The following is a 24,815-nucleotide window of genomic DNA, read 5'->3' as shown; positions in this document are numbered from 1 at the left end:
ACAGTATACTATGGGGTTTTTTTTTACTAAAGCTGGTTCACTCAGAATCTTGAGAACTTCTGCATAGAAACCAATCACCTTCCAGGTTTTATTGCTAAAGCTTAATTAAACAAGCTGAGGTTAAAAGCTGATTGGCTACCATGTACAGGTGCACCAGATTCTGAGTGAACCCACTTTAGTAAAAAAACAAACAAAAAACTCCTGTATATGTTCTGCAACACTAGTGTTACTTTAGGTTCACACCTAAGCATTTTCTGAAGCATTTTGCAGAAACACAGTACAGTCCATTTAACATGATATCCTATGGGACAGGTTCAAATCTTCACGTTTTCACCTGGTGTGTTTTTTGGAAAGCGTCAGGGACTATTTTGAATGCAAAAAGTTGTGTTTTTGGTTCTATAGACTTCAATGGCAACGCTGCAGAAAAGCATATATTGCATTTTTGATGCGTTTTGCATTTTGTTTAAAATCTGCCTAGCAACAAGAAAAAAAACCGCAAGTGCAAAAACACAACGCAAAACGCAATGCAGAAACTCCTCAAACACAACCTGCATAGATGTGAACCTAGATTTAAATAAAGAGATGTGCATGAAGGAAAGCACACAATACACATTTATCATACACATGTTTGCTGTAATGAACAACCCTTCAGTTCCTTTTCCTGCAGTTTTTATAAAAGGACCAGGCGATTAGTGTAATCATACAATAATATTAGATATATTCTTGTCATTACATTATAGCCATATAGCAAATATCTTAATTCCATCATTTGTATTCATGCCATTTCTTTGGTTAATGAATTAACTCTTTGGTATCATTTATTAAAAAAATGCACTCATTTGCAAAATTAAGTATGATAGTAGACAAATCAGTTACCATTTTGAAGAGTTTCTCACATTTCTGATGTGTTTATTAGTTGTTTAATACTACAGAGCTCAGAGGACATGTTTTGGGCTAACAATATTTTACTTTTTTTTTTTCAGGAAGGTCTGTCGGATGTTATTCTTCATCAGGCCACAATATGGAGCTGTGCGTTGATTTTTAGATGTGTATACACCAGGAATTAGTTGCCAGCAGTTAAAGTGTCACTAAACCCACAACAGCAAAATCAGTCTGTATATGCAGTAAAGTATGCTTGTTATACTCACTGTGGAACCTAAGGAGTTAATCCTATGACTTGTGTAAACATTCCTGACTTCTCTGATCCTCTCCTTCTTCCAGTGTCCCCCTCTTATCCCCCTATCTGCTGATAAGACATAGTTTGGAGTCACTGTGCACATGTTGAGTTTGGTGTGTATTGCTAGAGAGGTTTTTTTTTTTTTTTTCTTGGCAGAGTGCAGGTAATCAGCACAGGGCCTATCAGCCCCGTCCAGACAGAGGATCAGGGGTCTGCATCCTCCTAGAGCAAAATGAAAACTCCTCCTACAAACTTTAATATGTACTCTGCTGAACATTGTTAGAAGTCGCAAGATTGCGCTAACTGCTGATGAGAAAAGGTATTTAGTAGTTTATATTTACTAAAATAATTGCACTTCTATGTTCTGTGTACTATGGGAAAGCAGATATAATGAATGCAGGGTCCTGGGTTTAATAACACTTTAAATCCCGCTAACAAAATAATTATTATAACTGAACAGCAGAAACATTATTAAAAAAAACATTAAAACACAAAAAAGCTACTGTAGACATCAACGTTAAGGCAACCAATTTTTTTCCAGTGTAATTGAGTTTTACTGAAGCGCTATCCAGCTCCTAATATTGGCTCTATAAAGGCTAAGACTAAAGAGAGGTGCATCATATTTTGCTTAGTAAACTTAACACTACTCAGCTCATTATCAAAGTAAATGTGGACCCACACTAGAAAGGACATTTACAATGCTAAAGAACTGTGTATCAAACAATTGCCATTTTTTAAGTTGGTAGTTTTCATTCTTTTATATCTTTGCATATCAGCACTACTATTCTGCATGCTCTTTACAGCCACTTGTCCACATGTGTGCTCTCCAGCAACTTTTGTTTGCAGCATCTCTAGGTGGATTTCCTGACAAGTGGACCATACCTGTGCAAAATACATTGGCTAATTGGAGTCTCAACAACACATGACAGGGCACCAACTTAGAAAATGAGTGTTGTCACCCAATGAGAGGAAAGGCCTTCACAAAAAAACAAATGTTATAACAATGAAAGCTGCAGAAGTAAACATTTTAAAACTGACATTTAAATAATTACATTAACATGTTAACGTTTATGTCATTTTACTAATTGGGTTCATATATACATTAATTCTTAGTCCATAAAGCAGTGCAACAGAGCATAAATAAGGTGTAAAGCGCATTACCAATAACAACCAAATTTTGTCTACTAAAAACAGAAAATCAAATACTGATTGGTTGTGATGGGTTACTGCCTTACTGAATTCTTATGTTATACCAGATATGGTAAAATTGTGAATTACTATGTCCATTTTAGCACCAAGTTGGATGGCTCTTCATCAGCATAAAAACATGTAAATTTATTTCCCTTACTGCAAACATTTCAACATTTGCAGATAGTTTCCAGAGTTGCTTTCTATGGCTGGTTACCTAATATTCTCCAGTGATTAAAATTGTGAATATAGTTAATAATGGAAATAATATAACAGCTAAAGCAACCCATAGTGATCAAGGTGAAGCACGATTTGCTCTATACAGGTAACCTCACCAAAGTGACTTACTGAAAAAGAATAAAAATGATAATGTCCAATATAAGAAGTCCAACAAAAAAAAAAGTCCATGTGAAATTATTGCAGAAAAAGAAGAACGAATCTTCAAGAGACCTCTTTGATTGTGATCCACCACCAGTAAAGAGACTAATAACTGCTTACCAGATAAACATGGCTAATATTATAGAGTTATAATACGCTTGATCGGAAATCCACACAGATCCTCACACACATTCTCCCAGGATCTCCCCCTCTGGAAATAATCTCAAATGCCAGTGAATATCTGCATTGCTCCCACCAGGTAAAAGGCTCATGCATGCAAGGAAGTACCTAAAAGAGTACAATATGCTCCACATAGTGTGAAAACCGTAAATGTTACTAAAGGATATATCAAAGTGCACTTGCAATAATTTAAAATAAACCAGCGCTGTTAAAAACAAGACATCCAAATATACCACATTTCTGGTGAAACGTGATAATGTCAACAGGCGCTATCCTACGCGTTTCATCATAGATGTCTTGCGAGGCATTTTATCTATCCTTTATTACACTTTACAGTTTTCACACTACGTGGAGGTTATTGTTGTCTTTTTTGGGTACTTGTAAGCGTGAACCTATTACCTGGTGGAGATATTCTCTGGCATTCAAGAGATTATATCCATATTTATAATATTATATAAATGTTTATTGGGTAAGCAGTAATTAGTCTCTTTACTGGTGGTGGACCACAATCAAAGAGGTCTCTTGAAGATTCTTTCTTCCTTTTTATGCAATAATTTCAAGTGGACTTTTTATGTTATTTTTATTCTTTTCCACTAATTCTTTGGTGTGGTGTATTTAGGGCAGTACATTTTTTTGTATTTGTCAAGTGCAATGTCAAATATTTCATAACGTGCATGCAGCTTTTTGTAATTAATTTAATTTTTTTTTTACAAACACGGTAATCACTTGTTGCTTTTTATAAAGGTAAAAACTGTCAGGAGAGAAACACAGGCTGCTGGCTTGTTTTTGAAAGTAGACCCCCCCTAAGTCCATTAAAGGTATCCTTACTTTAATACTTACTGAATCACTGAACCAGATTAAGCAAATACCAATTAATTGCCTGCTTATTTTGGTTCACAAGCTCACATTACATTAGTGAAGGAATGAGAAGCATGACAACTCTGGAACTTGCACCTTCACAAAAAGTCAGCCAGACAGTAACAATATGTTTGTATTGACAGTAAATCAGCCAGTTAGTTTATTGAGTACAAAAAAAAAAATCTGATTCTTGTTCTTGGGTAAACTCAATTGTGACTGATTCCAATCATATAGGTTTAAAAACTTTAAAAAGTATTAGCAAATATAAATAATTTGGGTGCACTTGAATGAAGAACATGAGCCAAAGTTGCATAGCTGCAATACTGAAGTCTGAATTTCAGATACAGATTTTGGAAGGCACCTATTAAATGAACAGAAAGTTTCATTTTATTTGTGATGTGCCACTGTAATCATCTAAAGGACAGTCCATCCAAAACCGACAAATCAGCTACAAGAACATGTTGTTGGGCTGCCATTGGCTCCTTATATCTCTCAAGCAGTGTCTTCCTGGAGGAGTTCCCAGCTACTTTCCCACAAATACTCAATGTCTCTAGCATAAAATAGATGAAAAATCTACCAAGGGCAGTAGGACTTGTAATGACAGTAGCTGGTAGGCAGCCCTTTATGCATAGACCCAAACATCATCAGATCACCTGGGAGACACTAGAAACCATACTATATGGCCACAGGGAGGTTAAACACCCTGACCATGACACACATGAGCTTGTTAGACATCCTATTACAAAACCATGAGCCATGGGAACAACGTAGAGCTGGTCCCTCTGTAGCTGTAACACCCTATGCCCTTCTGGGAAGGCTCTCCACAAGATTATGGCTTGTCTGTGGGAATTTGTGAACAGTAAGGCATAAAAAAAGTATTTGTGAGGTCAGGCACTAAGGCTGGATGAGAAGACCTGACTTAGTCAGCATCCCAATTCACCCCAAAGGTGTTCAATAGGGTTGAGGTCAGAGCTCCATGCAGGCCACTTGGTTTAGTTCTTCCACACCAAGCTTGGTAAGCCAGACTTGCCAAGAGCTGACCTGCACTGGGGCACAGTCCTTCTGGAGCCTTCTCCTAACTGGTTGACACAGATGGAAGTGCACGATTGTCCAAAATATGTTTGTATGCTGCATTCACTGGAAACACCGCAATTCAACTTAACTCAATTTGTCAGTTTTGGGTAGACTGAACCCTTAATTATACCTGTACACCTAGAAGCAAATGTACTATAATCACAATTAGCCAGATTTGAAATGTAAAAACATGGAAGAAAAGTTCACACTAATTTACCAATACTAAGGCTTTCCTTATTCCTAGGGGAGAAATGTAAACAGGATGCAAAATAAATAAATACATTTATAGATAAAAAAAAAATCAGATTATAGATTGCGTTCCCAGCAACCCATTGCAGCCAAAATCATGTATGATTTTCATGGATTCCCATGGTCCTTCATTTACTTCACTGGCATCCTATCTTAACACTACCATACTTTTCTATACTCTGCAAATGATTGTGCAGAATTACAGCATTGAACAATTGCACACATGGAACAACTGGTCATAGCAATCAGCAACCAGTCAAGGGCACCAATTTGTGTAATTAAACTTCAGCTTGTATAGAGAAGCACCCAATTAAAATACCAGTAACATATATTCCAGTTAGATTGTCAGTGATATGAACGAAGTAAAATTTCCAAGGCAGTGTTTGTATCTGGAGCAGCTAACATTAAAAAGATATAACAGAATGCTCAAGTAATTCATTTAGCAAACCTAAAGTTTAAGGTCAGTGTTGTAAACACAAAGGGAAAAGGGGTTAGACACAAATTGCTGTGTCATCTGCTACCAGAATGATTGAAGATCCCCACAGGAAAAAGGCACTTTTCTATATTTTTAAACTATAGGCCATTAACAAATGTTGTGTCAGTTTCTAAACTTGACGGCTGATAATTTACAAACTATCCAATCTTCAAAGCCAAACTAACTTATTGCCTTTTACTTGCTCCACTGGCAGAGGTGTGCTGAACCTACCATCACCATTGATGTAACAGGTAAGGAGCCCAAAATCTAGTTTTTGAAGTTCTTCCATTAACCTCTTGCCATAACCTCCCAAAAGCAGGAAATAATTATATACAGCGAAAGAAATCCCTGCAAATTCATTCTGCATATTCTTTGGTGCCAGTCTAGGAAGAACACTGTGCTAAGTGAAGTTCTTATTTAAGCTAGAAGCATATTACAGTCTAAAGTGCTACATTAAGGGGATGACTATAATTTAACCAACTCCCAGCACAACGTATCCCCCCCCCCCCCCAAAGTATTTCTCTCACCTGTTTTGGCTCCTACCAGATCATCGCTCTGAAGCCCATTGGGAGCTGCATGGTCACCCCTGCCAAGTATTCCAGACAAGAATATTCTTCTTCTGCTACTTGGCTTCCAATGGGCTACAGGGTGAAGTTATGGCAGATATAAGGATATGCATTAGACTTTGAAGGGGTGTTGGGGGGAGGGGTCATGTGAAGGATAACTTTAAGTACAGTTATGCCTAAGGCACTTATCACTACGATGTTGACATAACGCTGCAAAGAGGAAGGTGGTTACATGTTGGTTGCTTTTTAAAAAAAAGCAATAAAGATAGCCCTTTCATTAAAGCAGGAATTCATGGACAAGGTCAAGTTGCCATGTTCCTCAATGTAATCAATGATCACAGGTAAGAAATGGGTGAGCTCCCTCTTGCTATACTGTGCAACAATAAATGCTGGTTGTATGGCTCTTTGGCTGAAATACTTTGAGTCACAGATCCAAAACAAGTTTGTGTGTCTGGACTTCTGATTTCACTAGCTTCACTTGCTGCATTCTTGTTCTGGGTCAGTGGCCATAGCCTCCGTAGAACAGCCAAGAAAGTATCCTTTTTAGAATGAGGTCAGCAAAGCAGCATACATTTGTCTCTTATGAGAGGTTCAATGCATAAAACCTCACTAAAGTAGTGAAAAAAGCAGAAAAATCCAAGCAATGTATTTAGTACACACATTATGTGAAGAAAGGAAAGTCCTTTGCATAGTCACCATCATGAAATCTGAAAGCAGAAGCCTAGCACACCAATGGTACAGATGTTGAAATTTGTGTGCCTGTTGTGCTTTTTACAGGTTTTTTTTAGTTATTATTTGAAGGATTTGACTCATCTTCACCTCTCACTTCTATGACTTCCACATTTCCTACCATCTTTCCAATGACTATTTCACCACCCTTTCCAGACAATCCATTTTCAATATCCGATGGCACCTTCTGATAAACAGTTCCTGAAAAAGGACTCAACCATCCAAGAGAGAAACTACCACCAAAAGCTTGCTTCAACCCTTCCCAGCTGCTGGTCTTTTCCCAGGATGTGGTCTCCTTCTTCAGTTTTTCGATGCCCTGAGATTTGGAAAACAAAAGTAATTCAAGGTAAAATGTAACCATGAGTTAAAAAAGTATACATATAAAAAAGCCACATAAAATAGCACCAAATTCTTAAACATACTGCATTATTATTGCCATACTAATTTAGGTTCAGCAAAAGATACTCTAGTATACAAAGAACATGCACCATCACAGTGTATACCTAAGGCATACAAATATATGCAGAATGCAATCTCTAAGTATTGCTGCCCAGGTAAGGCAGTCCATTCATGTTTCTGTGGGAGCAATTCACCATCTGGCTTTATAAAAGCTTTTCTGCTTGTTGCTGGCAGATGGCAAATTGTTAGCCATTTCATCGCTTCATTATCAGGACAACCATTGTTACCACTCAGATCAAACTTTTATGATGCAATATCTGGGTTTGCAATGACATTTATATCCTTTGTGGATATTGTTTATTATATTTAAATAACATTTTTGCACCCAGAGGTCAGCTTTAAATGACTTCAAACACGTCTTCCTTGCTAACAGAGAGAAGTGATGATTCCGATTCATTTTCTGGAAAACAGGTTGGAGACAGAGAGGTGACAAAGAAAGCTACTTTCATGAGCCAGAAAAAAATTCACTTGTCTGACTGTGCAGTGCAGTTGATATGTGAAAATTACAAGATACAAGACTGACTGGGCAGAATTACAAATCCTTTAGGTCGGCAATAGTTTTCATCTATCATTTACTTAAAGGGTCATTTTATTGTTTTATAAATGTTCAAAGATTTTTCAAGAGGTACATCCCCGTGAAAGAGACTTATTAACCGTTTCCGTGCTGCGCTATTGCAGAAATACTGCTACAGGGCAGCACGGCTGCACAAAAATCACGTATATATACACAGACACACACGTGATTTTGCAGTTCCGGGTAGGGTGCAGTGCGCCCTACCCGCACCGCCATTTGCGGCCTCGGCTGTCAATCACCAGGTCCCGGCCAGTGATTCCCCGCTGGCACCCGGAGATCGCAGAGTATCACCGACGGGGGAGAGACCTGTGTATAAACACCACAGATCTTTCCCGTCAGATCCTGCACACTGTAAAGCAGTACAAAGTTAACCCTTTGATCACCCCAGATGTTAGCTCCCTTCCTGCCCAGTGCCATTAGTACAGTGTCAGTGCTGTTTATTAGTACTGATCACTGTATTGGTGTCACCGACATCCCCAGTGACACCAAGTCAGCTCCCCGCAGTCCCACTATAAGTCGCTGATCGCCATTAGTAAAAAAAACGCTATAACTTTCTCGTAAACCAATTAATTTACACATATTGGGATTTTCTTTTCAGCAAAGACATTCAGCAGAATATATTTGATTTTTTAAATTTTTTTTACTGAACATGTTTAATAGCAAAAAGCCAAAAACTTTTTTTTTTTCAAAATTCCCCCTTTTTTTAATTTATAGCGCAAAAAACGCAGAGGCGATCAAATACCATCATAAAAAAGAAAGCTCTATTTGTGGGGGGGGAGACATAAATTTAATTTGGGTGCAGCATTGCATAACCGCGTAATTGTCAGTTAAAGTAATCCAGTGCCATATCGCAAAAAACAGCCTGGTCAGGAAGGGGGGTAAATCCTCTGGAGGGCAAGTGGTTAAGAGGCCTGAATGTAATTTAATTAATAGAAAAAAGAAAAATCAGTAATGACAATACAGGCATTATATAAACAATATAAAACAATGACACCCAGGTATACATTTAAGGAAAGAGTTAAGGGTAGAGTGATAAACACAGAAGAGGGTGTAAAAAAAAGGGAGGTGGGTGGGTGCCTCAGTCTCACCTCCAAAAGTTGACTGATCCAATTTCTAATTAGGCATTGTAAACTCTCAGACGCTCACATTACACTTCATACATCTCCAGGTAAGAAGGGGTGGTTTTGAGGGCAGTAGGCCTATACTTTTCGGAAGGGTTTGTGAGAATCACAATACTGGAGTGCCATTTTAAATAATTATTTACAAATCTACTTTTATCTAAAATATGCTAGCTATATTATTTGGCTACAGAAATTGTTTTTTATTATTTATATTTCTATTTACATTCTATTTTGCACATTTTATTAAAAGTACTTCTAAATTATTTAGCTCCTGCAAATTTTAAGGCATTCCAAACTGATAAATAAAGGACTAGGGGATGCTGTTTGGCAGTCCTCAATTCTACTTTTTGGCCAAAAAAAAAAAAATCTGTCTTCGCTTTATGTCAAACAATTTGGCATCCATGACTGTTTTTTCTTAGAATAAGATTTAAAGATTCTGCACCTGTATGAGCAATTAATATTTTCCAAACCTGCAACTTCTGGCTTTTTTATGCATACCTAAACATCATGCACTTCTATAACACCTCCCTGAGAGCCTGAAACAAGAGACAGTCAGAGCAGTTGACTGTATCCGCATCACGAGATTGAAGGAGTAATTTCTAAATGGACAGATGGTATACATGAAACCATCTTGTTATGTTGCAGACTGATACTACAGTTGTTTAAATTGTTTTCCTCAATCTATATTCAGTATCCATGCATGACAGATTTTTAGAAATGTTTGCAAAATGTATGAAAAAGGAAAAACTGAAATATCACATTAGCATAAACATTCAGACCCTTTGCAACAACACTTGAAAATTTAGCTCAAGTGCCTCCCATTGCTCTTGATCATTGCTAAGATGCTTCTACACCTTGGAGTCCACTTATGGTAAATCAAACTGATTGAACGTGATTTGGAAAAACACACAACTCTCTATAAAAGGCCTCACAGCTTACAACACATACTGTATCAGAGCAAAAGCCATGATGTCAATGGATCTGCCAGCAGAGCTCACAGACAGGATTATTGCCAAGCACAGATATGGGGAAGGCTACAAAAAAAGCTCTGCTGCACTGCAAGAGCATAGAGGCCTCCATATTTTTTAAATGGAGGACGTTTGGCACAACCAGTACTCTTCCAAGTGCTGGTCGCTGAGCCAAACTGAGCAATTGGGAAAGAAAGGCCTTAGTAAGAGAGGTGACCAAGAACCCAATGGTCACTCTGACTGATCTCCAGAGATCATGTGTGGAGATGGGACAACTTTTCAGGACAACCATCACTGGAGTCCTCCACCAACCTGGACTTTATGGTAGAGTGGCTATACGGAACCCTCTCAGTGTAAAACACAAGAAAGCCCTCTTGGAGTTTGCAAAAAAGTGCCCGAAGGACTCTCAGACTGTGAGGAACAAGATTATGTGGTCTGATAAAACCAAAATTTAACAGATTTAACAGTTTGGCCTCAAATCTAAACGCTGTCTGGAGGAAACCAGGCACCGCTCATCACCTGCCTAATACCATTCCAACAGTGAAGCATGGTGGCGGCAGGATCATGCAGTGGGGGTGTTTTTCAGCAGTAGGGACTGGGAGATTGGTCAGGGTTGAGGGAAAGCTAAATACAGCAAGGTACGGAGATATCTTCAATAAAAAAAAAAACCTGTTCCAAAGCACTCAGGACCTCAGACTGGACCTTCCAACATAATTCAAAGACAACACAGGAGTGGCTTAGGGACACCTCTGAATGTCCTAGAGTGGCCCAGCCAGAGCCCTGACTTGAACCCTATTGAATATCTCTGGAGAGACCTAAATATGGCTGTACAAAGAAGGTCCCCATCCCACCTGACTGAGCTTGAGAGGATTTGCACAGGACAATAGCAGAAAATCCCCCAATTCAGCTATGCAAAGCTTGTCAAGTCATACCCAAAACAGCTCAAGGCTGTAATTGCTGCCAAAGGTGCTGCAACAACGTACTGAGTAAATGGTCTGAATACTTAAGTACATGTGATATTTCAGTTTTTTCTTTTTAATAAAATCACAGACATTTCTAAAATTCTATTGTCACTTTGTCATTTTGAGTGTAGAGTAATGAGGAAAAAAAAAATTAAAAACTGTAGTATCAGGCTGCAACTACAAAGCTGAAAAAAGTGAAGGGGTCTGAAGGAACTTTAGGAACGCACTGTAATATATATATATATATATATATATATATATATATATATATATCTTGCAAAGTCCGTGCACGCAACCTGGTGTGTTCTCAAAAAACCACCAAAAATAAACAAATACAAAATACACAGAGGGAGTTACAGCACCGAGGGTGTATTTATTGCTTATTAAGAAGCAAAAGCATACAGATCAGGGATTCACCAATGCCATTTTTTTTTTAATGGCGAGTACCGATACTTTTGGACAAGTACTCGGCCGATAGTTTGTGGTGCGATTTGCGTTAATGGAGCCAAATCACACCGCAAAGATTACCATGCGATTTGAACAGGAATGCGATTCCTGGCCAAATTGTATGCAGTTTCCCCACTGCTCCTGTGTGAACCCAGGCTTGTCATAGCCCAAGTTCACACAGGAGCGATGAGGGAAACCTCCCTGCAGGCATCCCATGCTGAGTGTCAGTGGAAGAAGAGGGAAAGCGGGAGGGATTTGAAATCCTTGCCGCTTTCTTTCCTCTCCTTGAAGCGATGACAGTTCGGGCTAGATGGCATCCGATTTGTCAGCTGCTGTCCAATCCCTGCCGTTATCTCTCCTCTCTCACCGACACTCAGCACGGAAAGGTTTCCCACACTGCTCCTGTGTGAACTTGGCCTGAGTTCACACAGGAGCAGTATGGAAACCACGTGCGTTTTGGACAGGAATCACATTCCTGTTCAAATCGCGTACTAATCTTTGCGGTGCAATTTGTGTCCATTAGCGCAAATTCCATCGCAAAGTATCGGTTAAGATATTGAGAGATCGAGAGTACTCATGAAAATACTCGGTATTGGCACCAATACCGATACCGGTATCAGTGCATCCCTAATACAGATGAAGGCTTTTGCTTCTAAAAGAGCAATAAAATATGCTCAGTGCTGCAACCCACCTCTGTATTTGATATTTTATATATATATATATATATATATATATATATATATATATATATATATATATATAAATAATATTATAACATTTTTTTTTTGTTATAGACCACATGTACAAAACCGTTGTTTTCTTGAAAAACGTTTATTGCATTATTGTTTTCAGTATGGAAGCATATACTGTACAGAACGAAATGAGATGCAGTTTTCAATTCACATTTTAAATAAAATAGTAAACAGTTTCCAATCTGTGATAACCTATTTCCATAGTTTTCAAAGTCTTGAGAAGCCCGATTACAAGCCATGATCGCCCATACCCATCAGAAAATCAAGACCACGATAATCAAAAAAGATCTCCAAAATTTTGCAAAAATAACAAAAAATACATATGGTACAGTTCATTGCCAAAATATAATTAAAAATACTCTGCAGCAGTGGTTGAATGGAATGTGTCCTTATATACATGTATATTTCTATATACCAAGAAGTATAGTATACATCTTGCAAAGCAGATCTGCACAGCCTCTGCACTCCATTACTGTGCCTGATGAAACAAGACATGTAGTAACTAAAAGCTCCCACCATGCTTAGATTCCACAGAACCCTGGGAACCATATTGAATAATGCCCACCATCCTATGTTACATAGTTTGTATAAAATACTTGGGCATTTACTAATGTAAATTTATAAAAGGTGCGGCCACAAGGCCCAGTCAGCAGTTGTAGTCCAGTTGCTTTACTCACTATACAATTAAATCAAAAGTCTCTAACAGTGGAGTTACAACATCAAATGACAACGTGACAGTGTAGGCCTTTGGTATTAAAAAAAAAAAAAAAAATATGTGCTCATATAATTCCCAAAAGAGAAACGACAGCCTTTTAAAAAGAATTGTCAGTGTACTCAGCTTGGTGTTCATGTCAGTATAGTTTATAAATATATATGTACATGACAGCAACCATATTTTCCTACTACATCTGTAGGCTCTCCTTTCTGCTCTGTACCAATGCACAGTGATTGTTCTTTCAATGCAGTCTATTATGGCATAGATATACACAGAGATTTGCTTGGATTTGAACTGCTAAGAACATCTTACAATAACACGCTTAAAGTGACCCTGTCACTACAGGGTCACAACGAATATAATTCCATCCTGTAAGAAAAGATGCTCAGTACTTACCTTTCCGGTGGTCTGTGTGTAAAAACTGAAGCATGTTGCTGTTCTCTGGCCCCTGCAGGTATCCCACACTTCTGAGTGAGTTAAGTACCTGCTCCACCGATGGATTTGAAAAACTGCTCAGCCAGTCTTATGATAATTACACTCCTCTGTCATACTGCATAGCCACGTAGCTAAAACCCTATTTCTTGTATCAGCTGTACAGCTTCCAGTGCCACTTGCCTGCTCAATGGGCAATTAAAAAAATAAATAACTGACTCAATGTCCACTGACCAGGTGGGTGGTGTAGGAAACAGCAATGCTTTAATAGATGTTTGTAATTTCCCTTGCCTAGATAGTTAGTGCGTCAGACCTGTATGAAATCATATGATTAGCTGAACAGAATTTGGGAGGTAAAAGAGTACACATCATATACATGAGTATATGTCCTGGAGTTAAAATTGTAATAATTAATCAGACCAAAACTGCTTATATTTTATTACCAGTGCAATTTATTTATAAATGTGGATACATTATAGATTCTTTTTGATCATAAGAAAAAATATTATTTCAGGTTGTCTTAGAAATACCCTGCTTAATTTTACAGGTAACAAAGTAGAGAGGGTGTTATAAAAAGACAAAGCCATAGGAAAGCATGGTCCAGTAGCTTACTGCAGTTTTTATGCAAGGTGCATACAGGTCCTACATATTTGGGGCATACTGCATATCCTAAAGAATTGAATATTCCTAGTGATAGTCCTATGGTCCTGGGTGATATTTTGGGAATTTTCTGTAACAAACCTGTGAAGTTGCAGCTTGGCAAAGACAACATAGGATACCAACTGCGTAAATTAAAATGGACTTAAACCACAAAAGTAAGGATTTCCTGTCTTATAAGGAAATCTAGAAAATGCTAAAATGTGTTCTGAGCAAAACCCCAAAGCAAATGTAGCTTTTGCCCCGATTTCCTCCTAAAAATAGCAGTGCAAATCCTGTGCCTAATGCCCCAAAGCTACATATCTGTAGGGTGAGATCATCTAAGATTCTGCTGCCTCAGATTTCTAGTCACCCGAGATTTGGTGATGTCTCTATTGGGCTGCTCAGTGTTCTGCTTCCTGGAGGGGAAACTGTACCAGAGGATCTGCAATGCAAGGATCTCCCTGATTCTACTTCATTCTTTAACTTTTCCTACTGCTGCTTGATTATTACCCCACCAGTGATCAGAGGGACAGTTCTGACCAAAGCCCTGATTCCCAATCAAGATGGCCACTTACAAGGACACGGATGGATTGTGCAGAACAATGTATGGCAAGTAAGTAATTGGGAACAGATCAGATGTAAGGAATCCACAGACAATACCGGTGACTAGTCCTTTGCCCTCTACTATTATTTTGGGCAGTTTCCAAAGTTCAGGTCCTGTCTAACGTGACAACAAAATTGCAAATAGCAAGGCAAGACCCATGTCTAACAAGCATCATGTTTTGTGCTATATTTAAAGCATATGGAATGCATACTTGCCCTGGATTATGATGAACGTGTCTGAGAAGCAGCATAAGTGGGACAGCACGATCATGGGAGTGTTACAGCATATCAAGAGAGGAGACAAATTTGCTTTGGAGTTACATTGGGAAATTCTAGTAAGTATGCAGGATCCAACAGCAGCTAAGTATTGTGGCTCATTGAATACAAAGCCACTTAAAGGCACACAGAAGATTTATTGCTAAAACAGTTTTACATCAGCATGTGTGTTCTTAAAATAGTGATAAGATGCTAAAAGTTTGCTTTTATGTTTGTGCCTTTTTACTTCCTTGATTACTTAAAATGCCTTTACAGTTACCACATTTGCAAGCATTGCAAACATTTTAGAAAGAGATACTAGTAATACAGTAAATAACGTTTGCTTCATGCAGACCACAAAATAAACATACTTCAAACAGGAAACACAAATTGGACTTAGCAGGACTAATAACAAACCTCTTATGAGGATAGCTGGATATCAAATCAAGCAATTGTTTCTCAGTATGAATAGAAAATATATAAAATTATCCAGTTAGGATAGAATTCAATGACGGTACTTTTTTGTGTTTGTCACACAGAACACCAATACAATGAGTATCTATATTACTGTTGAGATACTCATAGGATACTGTTAATATAATTGTAGTCTCTAATGCTGGTATTAAAAGATTACTACCTTCTACCATGTATGCTGACACTGGGATACAACATTGGAAACATGATACAAACCTACTCATAAATACTGCAATACAGTTGCGGTAAAAAAACATTGTTTGTACTGAACATGATTTAACAATTATGTAGCAAAGATATAAATAAAACTCTCATTCCACTGTAGAAATGAGCATCATGGTGTATCAATAGCATATGGAGTGCCAGAGGTTGCACATTTTGCTTACAGTATACTTGGTTATACAGTAAATACCTCATAGAATGGAAATTAAAGCTAACAATTATCCTTTTCCACAAAAGATGTTAATTTTCAATACAGCCCAAAAAACAATCTGTCAGAGTCCAGCACATTTAATACACACTGCCTTAGAGGGTACCAATTTAGGTTTTCACCCTTTGCTTCAGCTTTAGACAGAAGACCACCAACACCTTTCAGTTTCAAAGAGGAACCTCAACCAAATTCTACCAGCTAACGTCTGACTGCTATAGTCTATTACATAAAATTTAGCCACAATGCCTTTTTGTGCAGATGGAAGCCGTTTTTCCTTTTTATGTAGGAAAATATAAAAAAAAAAATGGCTCACATTTAACAATACCAGGGTATAAGGTCATCCACAGATGACACCATTTCTAGAATCCAGATTTTAAATGTAATGAAGGTAGAACAGATGCGCAAATAATGGACATAACCCCTAAACGGTATGTATAAGACAATTTAAGTGCACTGGGCTCACATATGTGCAATTCTCCTAAACCACATATACAGTCTAATACAGAATAAGTATAACGGTAGTTGTAAACCTGCCAATTTAAATGCCATGTAGCCAATATCTATAAAAATTACCAAAAAAAATGCTTTTTTGGGGAAATGTCTCACTTTGAAGACCTCCTAAAAAGGGACACCCTTCCAGAATATCATGTTTTTTTTGTTTTAGGTAAAGCTGTGCGTAATGGTCTTTACCAAGGCCTACCTTCATAAAGATAATGTTGCAATTTCAAAACCCTATATTACCTTCACGTTTGCTGACATTTCAAACTAGATTTAAACTCATTCGCTTCAATAGGCATTTTCTCTGATTAGGTTCACCATGACAATTTGAGGCAGCTAAAATGGCCTTGGCTGGCCATACAGCATGCACACATTTTTGAAGAATGCTTGGACACATATCAGACCACCACTAAGAAACATACTCACATCCTAGAATTTTGTTGCAGCCCCCCTGTTCTTAGTCTAGGAGGACAGAGATTTACCTAGGATGAGATATATGCCAAAAATGCAATTATAAATTCTGTTGTTACTCCACAAATATCCTATTCATTAACAAGAACAATGACCACTGAGAGTGGGTCTAAGGTTACCAAATCACCATGCCCAATGAAAGTGTTGCAGTAAAAGACATTCCACGTTGTCCCACAGCAACTAACCTTTTCCTCCTTAGCTCTAACAACAGGATGCCAGACAGTTATTTTGCGAAAATTAATTTGTGTAACCAGTTCTAACAACCTGACTGAAGAATGAGCTGTATACATTTCCCCTGTAAAACAGGTTATGGTCATCTTACAAGAAATTGTAAAATAATTTTCTGAAGTATAATCTGCAAGCTATAAAGAGATGCTACTTTGAGCCTTCAAACCCCATAATACTACTGCAGACCAAAACATCTGAAGTTCAAGCCAGAAGAGGTCTCTCCACTATTTCTAGATATTTCATATGCTTCCAAATTCAGAGTTTTGCTCAGAGCTCTTGTATTCTAATGACTAGACCAGACATCAGTGATTAATTGGCACAGTCAGCTATGGCAAATGATGGCAGTTGAGGTCAAAAAGCCAGTTGGTTAGCAGAGACGAAGCAGTGAAGAACCAAAAGAGAAGGCATCCATTTTGTTACTGTGAAGAAAGCAGAGATGGAAAGAAAAGACCAATCAAATGGTTCCAGAAGTCAGGAGCAAACAACTGCTGTACGTTGGAGGCTTCTTCCCAGCAGTAACTTTCAGCCAATACAAAAATAATATGTTGTATTTGTATGAAACATTCAGTGTTAAGCTGGTAAATGGTAGTACTGTGGTGTTTGTTTTTTCTGTGTGATAAAACTGGCACAGAAATCTTCAGACCACATATTGATAAGGGTCTGCTTTTCCCTGGTCTGGAGTGGCGAGGGGGTTAAGCCATGCTATAGAGAACGGATGGCCAAATACTGCTTTCAGATTCATCCATTTTGTTTTTTTAGCCCATCTTCTCTCTTCCTTTTTCAACTGTTCTATTCCCTGGAAACAGAAAGATCACAAACTTTCAGTAATGTGGGTTGGCTATGGTATCATATGTGACAGGACAATACAATGGTATAATCGTGAACTCACAGTTGTCCTGTGGGAACAAGTTAAAAAAAAAAAAAAAAAAAAAAGCATAGAATGTGAAAGTTCTGTGGTATTAAGAAATGAATATATCCTACCCACAAGAAAATGTGTATTTTTACAAAAGACAAACTATTATGTGAATCTAGGCCACCAACAGTACAGGTCAGTTAATAAAACACATACACTAAGAATAATAGTTTTCGATTAGAAAATAGAAATGTTAAAGAAGGGATCAAAGTAGTAACAAGTCCCACAGATCAGCGATAAAATACATTTTGTAGTAAAAAAACTTAATAAAGATGTCAACCACATACATTTATATTGGGGTGGCAGGGGCAGAACTACCATCAGAGCAAATGTTACAATGGCACAGTGGTGCTTCAGGAGATATTTATTCCTGATGACTCTCACTTTCCTTTGAAGTAGCAGTTTCAGTTCAAGGAGAACTGGGCAAGTATCCTGGCCCCAGGCTATGTATTCAGCCCATTTTATTGATGTGCAAGCCAAGTGAGACACTTGCATGCCAGGATCCATTCTGAAATACGCAGTATAATGGCAGCTTATGATAGCAATAAAAGACCAGGTTTTCCTTGCAGCCAAAAAAATTGTCAGCTTAAAAAAAAAAAAACTGTCTTAGTTGTTTTGGGCAAAAATGTTTCAGTGCCAGACATTTCTACACCTATCTAAAGTATACGTAAAGGCAAAACTTTTTATTTTTTTAGTTTTGGATAGAGTGGAGAGGGATTAGAACACGTTCGTTTTTATTGCTGTCTGTGCCCCCATTAAGGAAATTCACACTCTCTACTTGTCCTGTTTATCATCATTAAAAGTGAAAGTAAAAGAAAATACCAAATTTTGGGTTGTCCCCAGAAAAGTAATAGAGGGGAAATCTTCCAATGAGGATTTCCTCTCACTTCCTGTTTGGCTATGGGGCAAGAAATGAAGGGAAACCTCCATAATGGGATTGCGAAAAAAAAAACCTGACAGAATAGAACACTCCCTTGCTCTATCCAAAATAATAAAAAAAAAGGTTTTGCCTTTAGTTCTACTTTAAGTGCACGTGTTATACGCTTAGTGCGAAAAGAAAATTATTTGATTAGAGCGAAAAAAAAAAAACCTTTAGCCTTTAACCTTATCCTCATCCTCAATCAAGTGAACCCATATGTTGCTTATTCAGGATATCCTCTTCAACAGCTTATACTTGCCTTTCTTTTGCTCCGTTGTTAATCCATTTACAGTGAAGGAAATACGTATTTGATCCCCTGCTGATTTTGAATGTTTGCCCACTCACAAAGAAATGATCAGTCTAAAAATCGAATGGTAGGTATATTGTAACACAGAGACAGAATAGCAACAACAAATTCAAAAGAAATGCATGTCTAACAAATTATGCACTGATTTCCATGTTCATTAGGGAAATAAGTATTTGATCTCCTTCACAAAACATGACTTAGTACTTGGTGGCAAATCCCTTGGTGGCAATCGCAGAGGTCAGATGTTTCCTGTAGCTGGCCACCAGGTTTGCACACATCTCAGGAGGGATTTTGGTCCACTTCTCTTGGCGGATCCTCTCCAAGTCATTAAGGTTTGGTGGCTGACATTTGGCAACTCGAATTTTCAATCGGATTAAGGTCTGGAGACTGGCTAGGCCACTCCAGGACCTTAATGTGCTTCTTCTTGAGCCACTCCTTTGTTGTCTTGGCCTTGTGTTTTGGGTCATTGTCATGCTGGAACACCCATCCACGACCCATTTTCAATGCCCTGGCTGAGGGAAGAAGGTTCTCACCCAAGATTTGACGGTACATTTCCCTGTCCACCATCCCTTTGATGCGGTGCAGTTGTCCTGTCCCCTTAGCAGAAAAACACCCCCAAAGCAAAATGTTTCCACCACCTTGACAGTTGGGATGGTGTTCTTGGGGTCATAGGCATCATTCCTCCTCCTTCAAGCACGGGGAGTTGAGTTGATGCTAAAGAGATTGATTTTGCTCTCATATGACCACAACACTTTCAACCAGTCATCCTCTGCATCATTCAGATGTTCAGTGGCAAACTTCAGATGGGCCTGGACATGTGCTTTCTTCAGCAGAGGGGCCTTGCAGGCACTGCAAGATTTCAATCCTTGTCGGCGTAGTGTGTTACCAATTTACAAAATCTTCACATGTAGTTCTGGGATTATTCCTCACTGTACTCATGATCGTTGACACTCCACGACGTGAGATCTTGCATGGTGCACCAGACCTAGGGAGACTGACAGTTGTGTGTTTCCTCCATTTGCGAATGATTGCACCAACTGTTGTCACCTTCTCACCAAGCTGCTTGGCGATAGTTTGGTAGCCCAGTCCAGCCTTGTGTATGTCTACAATCTTGTCCCTGATATCCTTGGACAGCTCTTTGGTCTTTGCCATGGTGGAGAGTTTGGAATCTGATTGTTTGATTGCTCCTGTGGACAGGTGTCTTTTATACAGGTAACAAAATGAGATTTGCAGCACTAACTTTAAGAGACTGCTTCTAATCTCAGCTTGTTACCTGTATGAAAGACACCTGGTAGCCAGAAATCCTTCTGAATGATAGGGGATCAAATACTTATTTCCCTCATGAACATGCAAATCAGTGCATAATTTGTTAGACATGCATTTCTTTTGAATTTTTTGTTGCTATTCTGTCTCTCAGTGTTACAATACACCTACCATTCGATTTTTAGACTGATCATTTCTTTGTGAGTGGGCAAACATTCAAAATCAGCAGGGGATCAAATACTTCACTGTACCTATGGAAGTGATTAGCAACCTGAGGACTCTCTACTCACTCCATGTGACAATTCTGGATGCCCAAGTGGCTGATAACAGCGCGGGGAGTAAACCACATATTCTCTATATTTGGATGTACCAGCTATTTTCAATGAATGTCAGTGGTCAAACACAGCAAAGGGGAAATCACCCGTAAGGCGAGTATATGCTGATAAAAGGGCAAGCATTAAAGTGAATCTATTGCCCTGCCCTACATGGCAAAGCAAAATTTCAATTTAAGTCTAAACCTATCCTTCATTTTAAGAGGTAAGGCTCAGATTAAAGCTAAACTCTAACACCATCTCTACCTTCAGTGAAAGTTAAATGGTCACAAAGATAATTACCATCATGGTGAATATAGTGGGCAAAAGGTTGTATTACACAGAAAAAAATTAGATAAAAAAAATTGGGGGCCTGTTTACAATGTGTCAAAATATTGGCACTGGAATCTGAATGAGAAAATGACGACTTGATCACCTGTATTTCTTGTTATCAACTGGTAATGAGGTTCAGTTCGGGAGTCTTTCCTGTTCCGTGTTCTTCCCATCTCCATTTGTTATAAAGCAACCCATTGTAAAATCCCCCCACTAATATCAATAATGTCCAGGTGGATTCCCCCACAACAGTGTGCAGCTGGAGTTCATCCTGCTTCAGCCTGGTTTCCCTTTTGTATTGTTTCACACTGTACATGTGCGCAACCTTGTCCAAATTCTCCAATTTTACCTGCCTATATCACCAACATGCAGCTGCAAACCCTTCTTCAATTAGGAGACACACATACACAAACAAAAGTAAGATATCTCATGCAAAAGGTGTAGTAGGAGTTACTGCCATCATTTGTAACATTATAAATGCAATACATTTGGTTTGTAAACAGTCTTTCTCCCATAGGCCTGTCTATGCTTTAGCCAAGTCCACCAATAAATTTAATCCCAAGGTAAATTGCTAGGAGCATCCTTAAATTATCCCAATTATTATTTGTCTTTGGCACATCCATAGTGTGGTTCTAATGTCAATGCTCATTTATTCTTCAAATTAATTCAAATGAATAAAAATGCTATACGGAGAACTGTGTTATCCATACCAGTAAGTCTTTCCTGCCTTGTGGTTTTAAAATAACTGTTGCATTTTCAATAGACCCTTGCTACAGTTGTATATCCGAATTGTGTTGCATGAACATTTGCTTCTGTGCACTTCATAATTGTATTTAAAACATCCAGTAATGCAAACCTGGCTATCAGGTTCATGGGATATCATTGCTCTCCTACAAGAGTGGCAATGAACAGGTCTGTCTACAGCACAGTGACGTCCTTCTCATTTTGTGAAAAATCTGCATTAGCATGTGTAAAGCTAAAAGTTTTTTTTATGACAATTAAACAAATGAATGAAATTAGGATACAATAAAATAAAAGATGTCCCATAAAGAAGTGGCTACATGATGCTAACCAACATTCTCAAATGAACAGTCTTATAGCCCATTGCATAGGACCTAAGAAGCTTTGCATTGCTCAGTACACTGAAATGATGCTTAAATCAAATACATCACTTGATTAGATTTGACCATGTAAAACCACCTTACTAAAAAGAGAAAAGCTATACGATGGTAGTAAAGAGTATCTAAAAAAACTGAAAAATGGCTTTAAACAAATATTTTACAACTGGGATTAGCGGACTCAAAGCATGGTAAAAAACAACAAAAAAAAACAAAACAAAAAAAGAAAGAAAAAAAAAAAAACTTTCCCAAAGCAAACTCTATAATAATGACAAAACTACAACAATGACTAAAAATAATAACACCGCAAAGACTAAAAATAATAAAACAGCATGGGATACAACACCAGAAGATACACTGTTGTCAAAAACATACATTTGCCATAGACACACAGGGTAGAGACCTGTACATGTTATATGCTTCTAATTTTCAGCCTGAGTTTTCTCAGGCACTGAAAAAAGCCAAACTCGGTCTACCTACAAGGAATTATGGGAAAACTATTGTAAAACTTAAAATGTGATTGAATGTGCTTTCTAATCTTATCACAAGGGCATTGATATCTGGACAGCTTCAGTGGTTTGGTAAAGATTTTATGTGTTGTCTTGAGTTCCTAAATGGTTTAACATTTAAAGTAATATTAAATACAAAAGCAAAAAAATAATATTTCACAGTTTACCAATCCTTATGTGATGGCAGCAATAGTTTTCTTTTTTCCTTTATTGTTACCTGGTGATCTGACCAGTAAGTCTGTTATTTTTCAATCTGTCCAGCAAAAGTAGCAATTAAATTGTTGAGATAAACTATTTAAAGAAGTGGGGCCAAAGCTCTTTTGGCCCTACTTCTCCTGTGACCCCCCTATTCATCTGGCAGTGGGCTAAAGTCTGCTGTAGGCTAATGTCACTTGGCCAGTCCAGACTCTGGAAATATCCTGAATTTAATGTCGGGATCCACCCAGATGCCCAGTGAGCCATTGAGAGCCTGATCCAGCTGCTCCTGCCCCCTTCACAGCCCATTGCTACAGTGAGCACTGGAGGGGCAGAGCAGAACGCTGGTGACTGAGTGTCTCTCTGCTTACTAAAGACCAAAAACTGAGCCATCAGTGGTCTTTGAATGCTCAGTTCTCGGTCTTCGATGCTGCATCTGTCCCCCGCCGGCTCTGACTGATGCTGCATCCACCTAGGTGAGTAGGTGTGCTTGCTTTTTTTCAATCCCAAACTTCTCTTTAAACACTTAAAATGATCTCTTTTTTGTTTTGGAATAACGGTTTACATGAATGAATAAAAGCTGAACAGTTGCTGTAATATATTAAAAAGTCTTAGCTGGAGTTCAGCTTTAACCTATTTGTCAGGTCCATCTAAATCTGCTAGTATATCTAACACAATCCTCTCCCCCGACCAACAATGCTGCTGTCCAAAGGCATCTCTGTTAATCTTCCAATGGACTGTAACAGCCACCCTAAGACAGGAAAGTGTGTTACTGAATGGATCACTAGATGAAATAAAGGAAAAAGGCCTTAAAAAGAAAAAACTTATGTAGCCGCCACACTTAAGAACTGGTCAGTAGTAATATATCAAATTTTGTTTTGGGTAAAATACTGCTTTAGTGCCAGTTCACAGAGGAATCGCACAGAAACACGCTCCATACTGCTGTGCAATGTGATTTTCAGCACATTCATTTGAATGGTAGTAGAAATTAAATATGCCATGTTGCAAACTAATGCTGCAAATAGACAAACAATGACAAATAAGACCTGCTTTAACAAATGACTACTGGTGATACAATGGCAAGATATATAGCAAACTGGACAAAAAACAAACCAAAAAAAAACAGTTCATGTATTGACAGGTATTAAACCCCTAAAAGAGCAATACCTAATGACTAGACTTCATAGACAAAGTAAAAAAAAACAAAACAGTTGAATACTTGCATAAAAGTACTTACCGTTTCATCAGTACATATGGAATGTACCTGTGTCCCAAACATAACAGCAGTGAATATGAGGAAAAGTAGACCCTCAAAACAAAGTAGAATAAGTAGGATGACTGTGGTAGGTGGCGAAAATGAGCTGCACTCTGTAAAAACAAAATAAGAAGCCTGAATAAGTATAGCAATACCCAAGTCGATCTCTATTAGCAAAATTGTTTTTTTTCTTGGGGGGGGGGGGGGGGGGGGAAGAGAGAATGGAGAAGGGTTACACATCCTATATATATATATATATATATATACACACACACACACACACACACACACACACACACACACACACACACACTTTAACAAAAAGGACAGCTTTAAGATTAGGAAGCCATTGAATTTCTACTATGTAGTCTGGAACCATCAACAGAAGAAAACCAGTGTTAACGTCACATTCAGCTTTCCTGGAAATATATATTAAAGTTTAACTGAACTTCCAGTTAAAATTAGCTAAACACAGGTGCATCGATACAAATAGGCGTGCAAAGTCTTTTACTTGATTTTCTTTAAAATGCAGCCACAACCTGAGTAGAACAGTTTGTCCCCTGTCAGCATGTTGTTAAAAGAGAAGTATGGGATCCTTTTTTTTTTTTTAAATCATACTTATCTAGGTGGATGCCGCATTGATGCGATGCTGCAGCTGTCTCCTCCCGGCTCGAAGGCTGAGAACTGAGCGATCAAACACCGCTCGTTCAGTTCTCTTTGCTGCTCTGAGCAGAGAGCAGTCAGTCACTACTCTCTGCTCTGGTCTCCCCCCCCCCCCCACCGCGCCTTG

General features: G+C 38.3%; 1 protein-coding gene across 4 annotated transcripts in view; it reads right to left on the bottom strand.

Moving 5' to 3' along the window:
* Positions 1 to 876: 876 nt before the first annotated feature.
* The window catches only part of ZDHHC3 (zDHHC palmitoyltransferase 3), a 78,351-nt gene continuing 54,412 nt past the window's right edge, over positions 877 to 24,815 (bottom strand). For 3 of the 4 annotated variants that reach the window (XM_089687462.1, XM_089687465.1, XM_089687469.1), the window contains exons 6-7: positions 24,008 to 24,138; positions 877 to 7,190 (exon numbers count right to left, since the gene is read on the bottom strand). In XM_089687462.1, the coding sequence (XP_089543588.1) occupies positions 6,930 to 7,190; positions 24,008 to 24,138 (392 nt within the window). In that variant the 3' untranslated portion in view covers positions 877 to 6,929. Of the gene's footprint in view, positions 7,191 to 12,217; positions 17,699 to 24,007; positions 24,139 to 24,815 lie in introns of those variants that run through there. The other variant, XM_089687476.1, reaches the window with a different exon arrangement.

Source organism: Staurois parvus, unplaced genomic scaffold (assembly GCF_062004578.1).
Source record: "Staurois parvus isolate SC_StPar_1 unplaced genomic scaffold, SC_StPar_1.0 ptg000020l, whole genome shotgun sequence".
NCBI classification, from domain to species: domain Eukaryota; kingdom Metazoa; phylum Chordata; class Amphibia; order Anura; family Ranidae; genus Staurois; species Staurois parvus.
This window is presented reverse-complemented; position numbering and strand designations above follow the sequence as displayed.